At 39.7% G+C, this 17,805-nt stretch overlaps 1 protein-coding gene across 7 annotated transcripts in view; it reads right to left on the minus strand.

Moving 5' to 3' along the window:
- APLF (aprataxin and PNKP like factor) overlaps nucleotides 1–17,805 on the minus strand; it is a 98,244-nt gene that overhangs the window by 30,241 nt on the left and 50,198 nt on the right. For all 7 annotated transcript variants that reach the window (XM_042245964.1, XM_012167855.4, XM_060412030.1 and 4 more), the window contains one exon: nucleotides 3,259–3,614. In XM_042245964.1, coding sequence (XP_042101898.1) covers nucleotides 3,259–3,614 — 356 coding nt within the window. The remainder of the gene's footprint in view (nucleotides 1–3,258; nucleotides 3,615–17,805) is intronic.

Consider the following 17,805-nt stretch of genomic DNA (forward strand, 5'->3'; position numbering starts at 1 on the left):
TCACAAGGGAAGTCCAAGAATAATGGAGTGGGCATCCTATCCCTTCTCCAGCAGATATTCCCAGCCCAGGAATTGAACTGGGGTCTCCTGCATTGCAGTTGGATTCTTTACCAACTGAGCTATTTATTAGGGAAGCCCACATAAAGTTAAGACAGTCACGAAATAACAAATATGGTATTCTTCCACTTATGCAATGTAACTATAGCCAAAATTTACTTGGTTTAATCCCTGACCACTTCTGTACTATTTTCATATATTTTAATTTCACAAATACATTATATAACACAAAAGTTATTACTGCTTTATATACTCATGTTCAATTTTATTATGCTTCTATTTTTCCCTCCTGAATGTCTATAACTTCCATACAGTGTCCCTCCTGCTTGGCAAATACTAAACTCCACTGTTGTTGCCTAAGCTCCATGAGGCTGCCCAAAGCTCTGCCTGTTCTCTTAGCCCTCAGCATGAAACATTAAAAATTTGGCAAATGTCACAAGGGAAAAAGAAGCCGTAAAGTGTGACTGCCTCTAATGTTCTCAAACATGGGTGTTCAGCTTTGCTAGTTGTTCTCATTGGGAGGTTTGGTCCTCAGTGAGACACTGCACATGTATTAGAGATAAAAACCTTATTTTATATACTATTAACTCATAATTTTTATGATCTTATTCAGATAAAACTCTAGGTTTTAATTAAAGGATTAATTTCTTACATGCTAATAGCAGATGTTTCGATTTCTGCCCAATTTTTAAAATCAGTTTACTAATGGAACCATATGCTATTAAACAATAAAACCGTATGACCCTAGAAGAACAAAATCTTTCAAAACAAGTTTTTTGGAAACAACAGTTTCTACACAGTTAAATGATGTTTTGTTGTTTTCAGTTTCACAAAGGATTATAAGAAGATGTGACTGCTTTAGACAAGGCTGAACTTGATGTGCCTATGATATAAACAGTGATTATCTGGATCTAAAATTTAGTACAGAAATCTCTGTTGGAGATACAGACTTGGGAGCTAATAGCATAACATTAAGGGGTTGAATAAGACTTGTCTTGAGCAATAATTTTATATTATGACAGAACACGTAAATAATTGGTGGTGGTGGTGGTGGTTTAGCTGCTAAGTCGTGTCCTACTCTTGTGACCCCATGGACTGCAGCCAGCCAGGTTCCTCTGTCCATGGGATTTTCCAGGCAAGAATACTGGAGTGGATTGCCATTTCCTTCTCCAGGGGATCTTCCTGACTCAGGAATCGAACCCGAGTCTCCTGCATTGCAGGCAGATTCTTTACCAACTGAACTATATTAAATATCAGATCTAATATCACACATTAGAAACTGTACGAGGAAAAAAGTTGTGTAGGATAGAGGCTGAGCAATGTAGGGAAGAACAGGCATATCAGAAAAGGGTGAAAAAAGGAACTGAACGAGTCTTTCAGCAGGACAGAGGAGGAAAAGGCATCAGCGCATCCAAAGGACATAACAACAGCCTGACAACATGGTGCCTCTGAAGAGTCACTGGCAGTTCAGGGCCTTCTGGACTCTGCTAAGAAATCCAGCCTTTAGACGCTGAAGGATTCTGTAAAAGAGAGTAATACTGTCAGACTTTTTTCTCTCTTCTTCTTTATCTTTGTTTTTATTTCTCAGTCAGATCATTCAGGCAAGAATGAGGAAGAAATATGAACCTGAGGGAAAGTGTGGAGACTTGGGAGATTATTTACTAGCTCCAGAGGAATCATGGCATGAGCTGAAGCAGTGGCACTGAGGCTGTAAAAAAGATACATTTAACTGACTGCTATGACATACATATATAACAAGAACTCAATGTAGGGTTTTTTCCCCTTTATTACAAATATAAGTGTTCTGTCTTCAAGATTTCAGTTGCAAATATTTCATGGGTATTAATTATATATATCAAAATGAGTGAAAAAGTAAAAAAAAATTTTTCATAAGCTATGACTGATTAATGTGTCATCATCAAGTATGACTGAATTCATTATGATCTTGATAGAACATTAAATCATGTTTAACAAAGACAAATACCAGCTGAACACTGTCACGGACTGAACTGTGTCCCCCACCCTCAAACTTATATATTGAAGCCCTAACCCCTAGTGTGACTATATATGGAGGCAGGGCCTTAAAGAGATCATTCAGATTAAAGAAATTCATAATGGTAGGCCCTTTAATCCCAAATGACTGATGTCCTTATAAGATGAGGAAGAGACTCCAGGGATATGCATTCACAGAGAAAGGCCATGTAAGGACGCGATGAAAAGGCAGCATCTGTAAGCCAACGAGACAGACTGCAGGAGGGCTCAACCTGCCAACTCCCTGATCATAGATTTCCAGCCTCCTGAACTGTGAGATAATAAATTTCTGCTATTTAAACCACCTAATCTGTTTATAAATTATGTTCTATATGCAAGACTAAAGCCATCATAAATAAGACAAAATTGTGAATAAATGCATAAATTATAACTGTTAAAATAGGTTATTCAAATGTTAAAATGGCACTGCACTTTAAAGAGATACAATAAATGAGAAATTAACAGAATACATGATATACATATGCTATTGCATAAAAGATAAACTATACTAGAATGTATTTATAAGATATTTAGTTTGATCAAGAAAAACTTCTGCAATTTAGGGCTATGAAACATAGAGAAAACACAGTATAAACATACAGCCTAAAACTAATTCACAAAGTATGAAATTAGAAAATATGATACAATATAATCAAATGAAGTAAGTAGAAGAGTTATCAATCAATCCAGAAATATATATTCAGTAGTTTTAGAAGGCATCATGGTGATTTAAAAGCATTTTTAGAAAAATATTAAAGAAAAGGCACAAGTATAATAAGATGTCTAAACACAACTTAGAATTCTCTTGAGAGTTATACTGTATACATAAACTACTTATGAAGCTATCTTTGTAACACTTAAATAAGATATTAATAAGCAAGTATTTAGGTCTGAGTGGTCCTGTTTTCAAGTCTGTATTACCCAGTTCAGATTCTTGTAGTAGTCAGCGTATCTACAATGAAACATTTAATTCCCCACTATATTTTAAAAGCCTCTAGAAGGATTTGCTAGAAAGCATACTGGAAAAGTACAGACCAGCAGAAACACAATAAAGCTCCTAACCTTTAGGCCCATGGGTCTTATTAGTCCTTTAACACACTATAGCATATATTTACATGCTACATGCTATTGAAATAATGGGATTATATGCTACCTGTAATTTCGCTTTACCTGTAGCAGTTTGCCCCATACATGCAGGACGTTCTCTGGACCTTGTTTTCTTCAGAACCATTTGGAACTTTATCAGTTGCCTTCGCCTGCACACATTCAGGACTGGGTGTATTAGAGCTGGACTCAGGATGAGATTTTTGAGGCTCATCACAGAAAGACTTGCTCAGGGTACTGGAACAACTCTCAGAACAACTTCTCGCCATGCTGTCTTCATTTGAACTTCCCTTAGTGATGATTTTATGTTCAGAAACCTTACCAAGTGCCTCTACTGGGATTTCGCTTCTCTGTGGATTAGTCTTAGTGTTATTTACCTCTGTGTTATGTAACGTGGCTGCAGAAAATGACTGTGGCATTTCCTACAAGAAAATCAGGAAATAAATAATAAATAAAGCATGTTTCAAAGGAAATGTGTAAGTTTAAGCATAATTGCATGAAACTGTAAGATTCATGCAATATGTATATTTTAAAACTTTAAGATCCATATTTTAAAGTTATTAAAAATATCACTATGTCTCTAGTTTAATAACTTTGAAATAATCTACTGTTATTAGAAAAGGAATTTACAGCTATGTCAAACCTTTACAATCATATCAAACATTCAGTGAAAAATAACCAAAAAAATAATGAAACATGAGAAAATCCAACATTTGCTCATTTGAATATAATCTTTCCCCCAAAACCTGTTTGGCTCTTAAATTTCCTGTTCAACAATGTGCCACACTCTTCTGCACTGTTCTTATAATTTCTTATAAGTTACTGTAATACTTTATTTCTACCCTCTAACTCAAGATTTTTCCCCCTTCAGCTGAATGATGAAATTGATCCTCCTTCACAGAAAAATTCACATGAAAGCTATCTTATGACCAACTTAGAAAATAAGATTCCTTTGAAGTGGTATGTATAACAGTTTCAGTTTAACGAATTAAAGGTATTTTGAATCAAGTAAGTATTCTCATTAGCATTACAGAACCTTTTTAATATGTACTTACCACAAGTACAAAGAGTAAGCCTAGTCTGTCTTATCCTATTAAAAATGACCTCTTAATTACTTATACTTCCTGTGCAGTGGAGACATTGCTCAGATAAACTCCAGTCCTCATGGTAAGGATGTGATGAAAACAGATACACACGAATGCTCACCCCCACATGTAACAAGAACTCATGTATGCTGGCTGTCTTCTGGAAAAAGCTGGTTTTAATGTTATTTGATATCCAACAGCTCAAATTTCTTGAAGATATTATCAACATGACATTTTTAGACTAATTCCTTAGGTGTTTTCATAGTTTTTTCTTTTTTAAGAAACACAGTAAGCCAACTTTCAAATGTTATCCAAACTGACTAAAGACCTTGCAAAAAGAACCTAGATCAAATCATGGTTCTTGTATAATAATAGATAACCAGGTGGAGCTGGCCCTCAGTTGATGGCATTCATACCACATCCTGCCATCATATACACTCTTTCCCCGCAAGCTGCTCAAGTACACCCCAATCTCATCTCCCTTTTCTACTACTACTAAATTGCTTCAGTCGTGTCCGACTCTGTGCGACCCCATAGACAGCAGCCCACCAGGCTCCGGCATCCCTGGGATTCTCCAGGCCAGAACACTGGAGTGGGTTGCCACTGCCTTCTCCAGTGCATGAAAGAGAACAGTGAAAGGGAAGTCGCTCAGCCGTGTCTGACTCTTAGTGACCCCATGGACTGCAGCCCACCAGGCTCCTCCATCCATGGATTTTCCAGGCAAGAGGACTGGAGTGGGGTGCCATTGCCTTCTCCAATGCATGAAAGAGACCAGTGAAAGTGAAGTCGCTCAGCCATGTCCGACTCTTAGTGACCCCATGGACTGCAGCCCACCAGGCTCCTCCATCCATGGATTTTCCAGGCAAGAGCAATGGAGTGGGGTGCCATTGCCTTCTCCGCTCCCTTTACCATAGGACCCCAACTAGTCAGGACCTACTGTGGGGTGGAAACAGAGCAATCCTGACCCACCTCCTTATCTGCAGTCCTTGACTGGCTCAACTCTCACCAATTTTCTTTTTCTCTGTTCATGTAGTAATGGGATAAGTGAGCAAATCTTTATTGGCTAAGCAGGGCCAGTAAAATTTCAGGCTCTTGTTCCTGTTGGCATCTCAGAACTCCACAATAAATGCTCTCAGAGCACATCTCTTCTCTTAATTTTTGAAAGGGAGAAAATAACTTCTTCCATCAAACACAGCGCTCTCCCAAATCTTACAACCTTCTTTTGTCTCAGTTCTCTAAGTATAAAGCCTGGGGGAAGGGACAGTGAATTTCTCATCCCTTTCAAAAGATCCCATAGGAAAAGGCCTAGCTCTCACTGCTGGGGGCTCCTTTCAAATATGAGATGCTTACAGTTAGTACTTCTGCCCTGGGTGTTGGGCCTCAGCAACAGTTTGGGGACAACAAGGAAAAATATCCCACTCCTGTCATATTTATTATAGGGGAAAAATGGACACAGCTAGGAAAGGGTTAAATAAAGGAGAATACTTTCTTACCATGAAACACTGGGTAGAGATTGAAAAGAATTAGGTAGACATCTCTATATATATCTCTCTAAGGATTTTTAAAATTAAAATACATATACATTATATACAAACACACACACCCACACACTATGATTCCATCTAGGTTGTAAAAAAAAAAAAAATCCCTATATATCTATTTGAGTACTTACCTATGTAAATCCAAATGAAAAGATTTAGAAGGGCATAAACCAATATGTCAGTATGCAACGAGACTGAAGGAAAAGGCGAATCAAGATTTTCATTTTACTTTAACATGCGTCTGAATTCATTTTTGACAACAAGCGTCTGCTATACTACCATTTAAAAAAATGAAAAGCAAACCAAGAAACACAATAAAAGATATGAAGTATAAAGCATCATATTTCAACTCTCTCTACTTCTATGCAATGTAAAGAAGGATTTATTTTTTTAATATCTTTACAAGGAATATGTTTAACATGTTAATTTATTCCAAAAGAGAAAGGAGTAATAAAGTCACAGATATCAATACTATATGGATCAGGGGTTCTCAAATATTTTAAGAGGCATAAAAGCTGGAATTCATAATGTTCATTATGGAACTCCATGAAATATTGATATTCAGTAGGCCCTTGGCATTCAAGAATTTAACATTTGTGGTTTCAATTATTCATAAATGGTCCCAAAAATCCATTACATGCAGTAATTTGTAAGTTTGCTGAGACATAAATTTGTACTATGCCAGTTAAAAAGCTCATGAGCCAGAGCAAGTCACTGAACTGGCAAATTAAAGAAGAGGAAAGATGGAGGGTGCTCTGTACTTGGAAGAAGTAGGGGAAGGTAGAGAGCTCCATTTTTTATTTTGTATCTGAGACCCACATGGCTTATGTCCCAGATTACATGAAAATGTGAAGAATACAGTATAGGAGGCTAGAGATTCATGAAAGAGGCAGATCTCCTACACTCTCTATAAAAATACATGCTACAGACCTCAGGAATTGAGGAGCATGGAGCTGGTGGAAGGTGACCGTGGGGCTTGAAGTTGGCTAAAATGTGTTATATTAAGGCTATTTGGGCTTCCCAGGTGGCTCAGTGGTAAAAGAAAAAAAAAAAAAATCTGCCTGCCAATACAAGAGACATGGGTTCGATCCCTGGGTCAAGAAGATCCCTTGAAGAAAGAAATGGCAGTTCATTCCAGTAATCTTGCCTGGGAATCCATGGACAGAGGAGCCTGGCGGGCTACAGTACAAGGGGTCACAAAAGAGTCAGACACGACTTAGTGACTGAACAACAAACTTAACAACAAGGCTATTAAAGTAGCCTGTTAAGTTCCTCCAATAAGTCCTCCCTTATTCCTCAACTCTTTGAAGGTTTCTTTTTTTTTTCCCAGCTTGTGGGATATTAGCTCCCAGACCAGGTATTGAACCTGGGCCCACAGCAGTGAAAGCACTGAGTCTTAACCACCAGGGAAGTGGTGGTGAGTCTAGACCACCAGAGAATTCCCCATCTGAAGTTCTAAAATACTTCAAAGGAGCGAATAAAGAACTCCCCCTGAAACAAGGTCAGTGAAGCAATTTGCTGTTGTCTCCAAGCTGCCCTTAGAAAGAATGTTTGTGCTAATAAACTGTCTTAAAAGTCCTGCATCAATCCATTAGTTCCCACAGGTTAAGGACTAAAAACTTCTAAACTCCAGCCTTAACTTCACTCTTGAACTTCAAACTCATTCATGGCATACATGAACCATGAACTTCCAGATGTTCAAGCTGGATTTAGAAAAGGCAGAGGAACCAGGGATCCAATTGCCAGCATCCGCTGGATCATTGAAAAAGCAAGAGAGTTCCTTGCTTTTATCTACTGCTGCTTTATTGACTATGCCAAGGCCTTTGACTGTGTGGATCACAATAAACTGTGGAAAATTATGAAAGAGATGGGAACACGGAACCACCTGACTTGCCTCCTGAGAAGTCTGTATGCAGGTCAAGAAGCAACAGTTAGAACTGGACATGGAACAACAGACTGGTTCCAAATAGGAAAAGGAGTACCTCAAGGCTATATATTGTCACCCTGCTTATTTAACTTACATGCAGAGTACATCATGAGAAACGCTGGGCTGGATGAAGCACAAGCTGGAATCAAGATTACCGGGAGAAATATCAATAATCTCAGATATGCAGATGACACCACAACTTATGGCAGAAAACGAAGAACTAAAGAGCTTCTTGATGAAAGTGAAAGAGGAGAGTGAAAAAGTTGGCTAAAACTCAACATTCAGAAAACTAAGATCATGGCATCTGGTCCCATCACTTCATGGGAAATAGATGGGGAAACAGTGGACACAGTAGCTGATTTTATTTTGGGGGGCTCTAAAATCACTGCAGATGGTGACTGCAGCCATGAAATTAAAAGATGCTTGCTCCTTGGAAGAAAAATCATGACAAACATAGACAGCATATTAGAAAGTAGAGATATTACTCTGCCAACAAAGGTCCATCTAGTCAAAGCTATGGTTTTTCCAGGAGTCATGTATGGATGTGAGAGTTGGACTATAAAGAAATCTGAGTGCCAAAGAATTGAGGCTTTTGAACTATGGTGTTGGAGGAGACTCTTGAGAGTCCCTTGGACTGCGAGGAGTGCCAACCAGTCCATCTTAAAGGAAATCAGTCCTGAATACTCATTGGAAGAACTGATGCTGAAGCTGAAACTCCAATATTTAGGCCACGTGATATAAAGAACTGAATCATTGGAAAAGACCCTGATGCTGGGAAAGATTGAAAGCGGGAGGAGAAGGGGACGACAGAAGATGAGATGTTTGAATGGCATCACCCACTCAATGGACATGAGTTTGAGTAAACTCCGGGAGTTGGTGACGGACAGGGAGGCCTAGCGTGCTGCAATCCATGGGATCACAAAGAGTTGGACACGACTGAGTGACTGAACTGAACTGAACTGACCTGAGTCCCATTACCTCATGGCTAACAGGTGGGGAAAAAGTGGAAACAGTGACATTAGCAACTGAACAATAACAACAGCTAGACATTTCTTCCTCAATATTCTATACACCTCACACTCAAAATCTCAAATTCGAAATCCTCCCTCTGTATTCTGTACCATAGTTTTGGCTAACATAATCTATCCACTTGTTTTAGCCAAAAGATGTGGATAAATTTCTTGGGTGACTATCTTTCATTTCTTCTTTACTCTCCCCAGATCTAAACAACAAGTGCTGCAGTGTGTTTCTTAAATATTTCTCTAATTCATGCCTATCATCCTTAATATTAGTGCCTCAGTCAGATTCTCTTCATGACAGTGTCAATGACCTTATCCCCCTGTTTTTAATCTTATTCTCTTCCAATGTATCCTTTGAAGAGCAGATAAGATTATCTCTGGATGAAAACATTTCAAGGTCCTCCTTCAGTGAGTTTGTTCACACTTCCGGCTTCATCCTCATCTTGCCCTGCCGCCCAGCTCTGCACCAACAATGCTAAGAACAATTGTCCCCAGCATAGTCTTCATATCCTCTCTGCTCTTACATCTGCTGCCTCATCTACCTGGGATGGATTCCTACACCTGGTTCATGCCCACTGCCCTTAGGATTGGCTCAGGGTCACTTCTTTTAAGAATCCCTCCCTCGAAGCTGGTTCATGGAGTCCTTCTCAGTTTAGTTCAGTTCAGTCGCTCAGTCGTGTCCGACTCTTTGCGACCCCATGAATCACAGCACGCCAGGCCTCCCTGTCCATCACCAACTCCCAGCGTTCACTCAGACTCACGTCCATTGAATCCGTGATGCCATCCAGCCATCTCATCCTCTGTTGTCCCCTTCTCCTCCTGCCCCCAATCTCTCCCAGCATCAGAGTCTTTTCCAATGAGTCAACTCTTCGCATGAGGTGGCCAAAGTACTGGAGCTTCAGCTTTAGCATCATTCCTCCCAAAGAAATCCCAGGGCTGATCTCCTTCAGAATGGACTGGTTGGATCTCCTTGCAGTCCAAGGGACCCTCAAGAGTCTTCTCCAACACCACAGTTCAAATGCATCAATTCTTCGGCGCTCAGCCTTCTTCACAGTCCAACTCTCACATCCATACATGACCATAGGAAAAACCACAGCCTTGACTAGACAGACCTTAGTCGGCAAAGTAATGTCTCTGCTTTTGAATATACTATCTAGGTTGGTCATTACTTTTCTTCCAAGGAGTAAGAGTCTTTTAATTTCATGGCTGCAGGCACCATCTGCAGTGATTTTGGAGCCCCCCAAAATAAAGTCTGACACTGTCTCTACTGTTTCCCAATCTATTTCCCATGAAGTGATGGGACCAGATGCCATGATCTTCATTTTCTGAATGTTGAGCTTTAAGCCAACTTTTTCACTCTCTTTTACTTTTTCATCAAGAGGCTTTTTAGTTCCTCTTCACTTTCTGCCCTAAGGGTGGTGTCATCTGCATATCTGAGGTTATTGATATTTTTCCCAAAAATCTTGATTCCAGCTTGTGTTTCTTCCAGCCCAGCGTTTCTCATGATGTACTCTGCATAGAAGTTAAATAAGCAGGGTGACAATATATAGCCTTGACGTACTCCTTTTCCTATTTGGAACCAGTCTGTTGTTCCATGTCCAGTTCTAACTGTTGCTTCCTGACCTGCATACAGATTTCTCAAGAGGCAGGTTAGGCTCAAGACTGCCATAAAAATCAATGTGTTGTCACTTTATTTTAGGATTTGAATCATGTGCCCCACAAGACTATTTGCTCCTTATCAACTATGTCTTCTTCATCTTTATGCATTTAACCCCACATTCCAGCATACTGCCTTACATATAACAGGAAGACTGCTTACTGTACTGATTATTAGAATGGTCTTTGAGCTCAATAAATGGTTGTGGGTAATTTTTCAGCCGTTGTTGTTAACCTGTATTACTACTATTTGCTTAATGAATGCTTATTAAATGAATGAATGAATAGATGTTTCTGTGGGACTGATCAGAGACATGTTATAAATGGTACAACCCAAATAGCCAATCAGGAGCAAAGGATATAGTAAACCTTGATGTAGTAAACCAACACTAAGGAGCTCTGGGGATACAGTCTTAATTAAGAGAGAGCTATGTAAATAAGAGTTATATTCTTAACCTCTCCTATTATTTTGGTCAGTCAAGGCAAGAATCTAGTGTACTGAAGACAAATGAAGATACTCTTAAAATATCACCTCCCTACCAGCTTTCAGGAATAAACAAACTATTTTTGGTAATGTTTCAAAGATTTTATTGAACATCTAGATCTTCTGATATTCTTGATAACTGAATTTTTTTTTCTTTCTGAACAGCCTTGATTGCAGTCTTTACAGCTGGCAGAAAAGGCATGACCTTTCTTAAAAGTTTCACTTGTGATTATCAAACTTTATGTGTTGGTTTAAATACAGTAAGACATGTATACTACAGAATTTCTTCTGGGAAAAAATTTTTTTCTCTTCTTAGGGAAAAAAAGGCAGTTATATTGCTATTGTAAAAAATCAATAAAAAAAAAACTCAATTAATAGAAGATGGAGATCTCATGCCCTGCGATGATAGCAAAGCCCAAGAAGAAGAAGACTCCTCTTTTTTCCTGGGAATGATTCAGACAATAAAAGAGCCACAGACTCTTAGTTGACTATAGTCATGCCAACCTCCTTTTCCTCTCTCTAAGAGTTCACCTTCCCTTAAAGTGAGGGAGCTTGCAGCAGAGGCTTTCCAAGGTTCAGTTCAGTTCAGTCGCTCAGTCGTGTCCGACTCTTTGTGACCCCATGAATTGCAGCACGCCAGACCTCCCTGTCCATCACCAACTCCCGGAGTTCACTCAAACTCATGTCCATCAAGTCGGTGATGCCATCCAGCCATCTCATCCTCTGTCGTCCCCTTCTCCTCCTGCCCCCAATCCCCCCCAGCATCAGAGTCTTTGCAATGAGTCAACTCTTCGCATGAGGTGGCCAAAGTATTAGAGTTTCAGCTTTAGCATCAGTCCTTCCAAAGGACACCCAGGACTGATCTCCTTTAGAATAGACTGGTTGGATCTCCTTGCGGTCCAAGGGACTCTCAAGAGTCTTCTCCAACACCACAGTTCAAAACCATCAATTCTTCAGCGCTCAGCCTTCTTCACAGTCCAACTCTCACATCCATACATGACTACTGGAAAAACCATAGCTTTGACTAGACGGACCTTTGTTGGCAATGTCTTTGCTTTTGAATATGCTATCTAGGTTGGTCATTACTTTCCTTCCAAGGAGGAAGCGTCTTTTCATTTCACGGCTGCAATCACCATCTGCAGTGATTTTGGAGCCCCCAAAAATAAAGTCTGACATTGTTTCCACTGTTTCCCCATCTATTTCCCATGAAGTGATGGGACCAGATGCCATGATCTTCGTTTTCTGAATGTTGAGCTTTAAGCCAACTTTTTCACTGTTCTCTTTCACTTTCATCAAGAGGCTTTTCAGTTCCTCTTCACTTTCTGCCATAAAGGTAGTGTCATCTGCATATCTGAGGTTATTGATCTTTCTCCCAGCAAGCTTGTGCTTCTTCCAGCCCAGCGTTTCTCATGATGTACTCTGCATATAAGTTAAATAAGCAGGGTGACAATATACAGCCTTGACGGACTCCTTTTCCTATTTGGAACCAGTCTGTTGTTCCATGTCCAGTTCTAACTGTTGCTTCCTGACTTGCATACAGGTTTCTCAAGAGGCAGGTCAGGTGGTCTGGTATTCCCATCTCTTTCAGAATTTTCCACAGTTTAATGTGATCCACACAGTCAAAGGCTTTGGCATAGTCAATAAAGCAGAAATAGATGTTTTTCTGGAACTCTCTTGCTTTTTCCATGATCCAGCAGATGTTGGCCATTTGATCTCTGGTTCCTCTGCCTTTCCTAAAATCAGCTTGAACATCTGGAAGTTCATGGTTCACGTATTACTGAAGCCTGGCTTGGAGAATTTTGAGCATTACTTTACTAGTATGTGAGATGACTGCAATTGTGCAGTTGTTTGAGCATTCTTTGGCATTGCCTTTCTTTGGGATTGGAATGAAAACTGACCTTTTCCAGTCCTGTGGCCACTGCTAAATCTTCCAAATTTGCTGGCATACTGAGTGCAGCACTTTCACAGCATCATCTTTCAGGATTTGAAATAGCTCCACTGGAATTCCATCACCTCCACTAGCTTTGTTCATAGTGATGCTTTCTAAGACCCTCTTGACTTCACATTCCAGGATGTCTGGCTCTAGGTGAGTGATCACACCATCATGATTATCTTGGTCGTGATGATCTTTTTTGTACAGTTCTTCTGTGATTCTTGCCACCTCTTCTTAGTATCTTTTGCTTTTGTTAGGTCCATACCATTTCTGTCCTTTATGAGCCCATCTTTGCATGAAATGTTCCCTTGGTATCTCTAATTTTCTTGAAGAGATCTCTAGTCTTTCCCATTCTGTTGTTTTCCTCTATTTCTTTGCCAAGGTTAAAGGCCTCCAACTGCTGATCCCAAATAAACCCATCTTTGCTGGAGAAATATGTGGAAGTCCACTTGTTTCAGGTCAACAGTTTGGTGGCCTGTACAGGGATCAGAGAAGACCTTCAACAGCTCCAGGGCTGATGAGCAAACAGGTGCAGCATCCACCATCAAGTCCACTGTGATCACTGATTTTTCTCACAGATCCTAGAGTTTGAAGGTACATGTTTCTCTAGGATGTGAGCCCATACCCTCTTTTCATTTGAAGCTCTCTCAGCTTTGTTTGGAATCTATTTTAAGGTTTAATCCTCCAGGTTAAGGCCTTATTCTGCATGAGAGTACTCATTTGGCACTTTGGTTTGACTTCGAGATCAGACTGTTTCAACTGAAGCTGGCTAATAAGCCTTTAGCTTGGCTTCTCCAGGACCAAGTTATTTCTTTAGAATTGGCTGTTATTAGGCCTGAAAGTTGTTTGAGTTGTAAGCTGTTTGAATTGAGCTGTTTAAGTTGTAAATTGTTTAAGCTGCTTGAAAATTATTCTTTTATTATAGAAGAAAACCTCTGAGAAGATTCCAGTTACCTAAATATTTTCAGGTTACCTCACCTCCCATAATAGATATTTCAACTGATTCTATGCTTAAAAAATAGTCCTTCTTTTTGTGCATTTCCAACTAAATGGATCAACCTGACCAAAGGCAATTTAGAGTATCAATGGCCATTGTAGGAAACTTTTGAAATCCCCAAATTTAATTCTCTTAAAACCAAGATGGATTACAGTAGCTCAAAATTTTCCAGGACTGAATGGACTGATGATTTTGATTGATATTTTGAAGCTTCTCAATGTTATCAGAGGTTTAAAATTGCCTCTCTGCAAAACGAGATTTTAAGATTAACTGAGGCAAATGATTAAAGAAAAACAAAATGTTTTCTGAAGCTCCAGGCTCTTCTTCCTTAGCTTCTTTTTCTGATTCCACATCTGGTGCCATCCTGCCTCTCGCTTAGCTCCTACACCTCTGGCACAATCTTCCTGTTCCCTTTGACACCTCCTCTCTACCCTCAATGACCCCACACTCATTTTCCTACCAAACTCCCCGTTTTCTCTGAAACTCTCCCTACTCTCTTCTTCTGAAACTGCCAGAACCCACCCCTTTAAAATTAAGCCTTCTGAGAATATAGATGTTAAACTCTTCATTTCTCATATTCCTTGGACTAAAGCTGAACTGTGAGCCATAGTCAAAGACTTTCCCAAAGTAACAGAAGATTCTCATTGATTTGCAGAGGAATTTAATATAGTTATTCAAACTTATCAACCTGGTTTCTGACTTATATCATCTAAGTTTATACTTGTCAGTGAAGACTGGGCCCAGCACTAGATAAAAACATCTAGTTGGGAAAATCTTGAAAGGTCTCTAGAATTACAGCTCAGCGACCAGATCACTAACTTATTATATGATCATGTGTGCACGCCCAGTCTTTTCCAACTCTTTGCGACTTCATGGACTATAGCTGGCCAGGCTCCTCCATCCATGGGATTATTCCAGCAGGAATACTGGAGTGGGTTGCCATTTCCTACTCCAGGGGATCTTCCAGGCCCAGGGATTGAACCTGTGTTTCCTGTGGCTCCCGCATTGGCAGGTGGATTCTTTACTCCTGAGCCACCTGGGAAACCCATTATATGACCACACTTCAGCAATCATGAGGCAATTTCATCAGGTGATTTCTGTGGCTTTCCCAAAGCCTGCTGATTGGAACAGAATTCAGGCCTGCACACAAAAATCTGACGATCCTATTCATGATTATTACAATCAACTTCAGATTGTTTTAAAGGAAAATTCTACTCTTTCAGACGTTGATTCCACCTGGGTATCTATTAACCCAATGTTTATTAATGGGCTGAACTGGGTCCTTTCTTTTCTAGTAAAAAGGACCAGGATAGAATGGGAAACTATGTCCACTCCATATTTAGCTCATCTGGCAAGCCAGCTCACTCAAACTCTAGATAGATCACCCAAAAGGAAGACTACTATCTTCAAACCACCAACTAAAGACTCCAAACAAAACCAAAACCTTTCTGCTATTACTGTGAAGAGCCAGGACATTTGAAAGGGACTGCTACAAATGTACTATTAAGTACTTCAGATGCCTTCAATCCTCTAATCATCCTTTCCAACATCTGCCCAATTCTCAATGACAGGACTCTGAGAAACAACAGGGGCTCTTCCCAGTCTCCCCTCTCCATCAACCTGGAGAAACATTTCTCCAGATTGGGGACAAGTCTGTTCTAGTCCTAACTGACCCTGAAATCATATTCTCAGTGCTCAACCCCACTACTATAAAGCAGTCTGAACACAGCTCAACTAGTGGGATTTCTAACGAGCCTCAAGAGGTTTCTGTCTCTGAACCTATTTCCTTTCACTTAGGCCCTTTGAGAGATGCATACCCTTTCTCTTAGTTCCTTGGCCTCCAACTCATTTATTAGGCTGAGACTTCTTAAAGAGGTATCATGCTGGAATTTCTTTTTCCCAAAAAGGGGAAACAATTCTAGAATTTGACAACAGTTATCAAAGTAACAAACCAGGTGTATGAAATGATCCTTTGACATCTTTTATTTGGTTTGCCTCTGATAGTACTAGAGCTAATACTGATTTGGAAATACTGATCACTTGTCTCTAGTGAATCAGTTCTCATTCCCCTTATTGGTAAAATCTCCAGTTGATACTGGCAAAACTCACAGCACACATCCCAAGATTCAAATAGATCCCTCAAAAACCACTTAACCAGACTTAATTAATATTCTATAAGAAAAGAAAGCCCTGAAAGGCATAAAGACCATAAAAGAATATTACAAGGCTCAAGGTCTCATTAACCCTTATACCAGCCAGGTGAACAAAACCTAGGGGCTGAGGGTGGAGGTTCCTCCAGGATCTCTGAGCAGTAAACAACATTGTTATCCCTTGACACTCTGTTGTTCCTAATATCCATAATTACTAACATCCATTCTAGTTGATGAGGCTGACCAATATCTTTCTGCCCTCACTTAAGAAGAAAAGCAATTCATCTGGACAGTAACGACTCGGGGTTTTGCTGAGAATCCTTATTTCTTACAAATAAAAAGGCTGATCTGGATCATGTAAGGTTCCCTAGAGGTTTTCCTTTGTTGTAACATGTGTTTCATTTGCTTCTTTGCTCTCCTTCTCAAGCTTCCTCAGAAAAAGACAGTATCCACTTGCCAAAGTTTTTAGGAACAAAAGGTCATCAAAGAAAAGTTACAGTTTACTTGAACCCAGGTTTGATATAGGGCATCTGATATCAGCACAAAAGCTTTAAGGAGATCCAGATATACTTCATGATATCCTACGCTTCCCCAAACCCAAAACTATATGCTATATGCTAAGCCTTCTCGGGCTGGTTGGTTATTTCCAAAGCTGAATTTCAAATTTCTCTCTTATGGCCAAACCTATGTATGCTTTATTAAACAATAACAACCATGACTCAAACTTATGGAAAGAACCAAAAACGCAGCCTTTAAAGCCTGAAAGTTGTATCTCATGAACCCACCTGCCTTTGAGAATCCCAATTATCAGATTCTCTTTTTTTTTTTTCCCCTTTTTATATATGAAAGGAAGAAAATGCCCTTGGGGTACTCACCCAAAACCATGGGTCCACCATCCACCCACACTGCATTACAGCCAGGAACTGGACTCTGTGGTATAGGGATACCCTGCTTGCCTTAAAGCCATTACAGCTACTGCTCTTTTGGTTAAGGCCACCAAGAAAACCACGGGATCCCCTTTAACCATTTTTGTACATCATGCAGTAGAAGCCCTCCTGAATCTGCATCACACTTAGTATTTCTCAGTCAGGTGCCTTACGCCCTAAGAAGTTCAGTCCTTTCATTAACTTCTTTTCACATAACTCCTTTATGCTGTACCTGCTACTCTTCTCCCCTCTGTCACCAAAGAAGTCTTTAACTGACCACCAACGAGGACACTGACTGACCACCTCCTGACTCATAATGATTTACAGGAAAGACCTCCTGGTAACACTGACTTCTCAAGGTTCACTGACATTCTTATTTAAAAGGCAACAATGGTAAATATGCTAGGTATGCTTTGCAACTCCTTTTGATGTTGTTGAGGCAGCTTTGGCCAAACAGGCAGAATTATACACTCTCATATGGGCTTGTACTTAAGCCAAGGGCAAAGCTGCCAATATTTATGCTGATGGTATACACTTTTACATTATACACAAATATAATATTTATACACTATACAGTAGCTTATGATTTTGGAATACTATGAAGCAATGTGACTTCCTTACTTCCTGCTGAAATAAAATTTTAAGTGACCCTTATGTTTACTGGATGTAATATTTTTATCTGCCACTTTAGGTATTACTAATATTCTGGGACATTCTACACTTGACTCTCTGGAAGCTAAGGGAAATAACTTTGATGACATTTTTGCAGGAAATGTTGCCAATAGCAAGGGGCCAATAGCAAGCTGTTGGTCCAAAGAGAAATTTTCCCAAATGATAACTTAAGAAAACAGACTAAAGAAGCCTAACAACTGGCTTCAGAAAAGGAAAAACAAGA

This window comes from Ovis aries, chromosome 3 (genome assembly GCF_016772045.2).
Source record: "Ovis aries strain OAR_USU_Benz2616 breed Rambouillet chromosome 3, ARS-UI_Ramb_v3.0, whole genome shotgun sequence".
In the NCBI taxonomy this organism is placed as follows: Eukaryota; Metazoa; Chordata; class Mammalia; order Artiodactyla; family Bovidae; genus Ovis; species Ovis aries.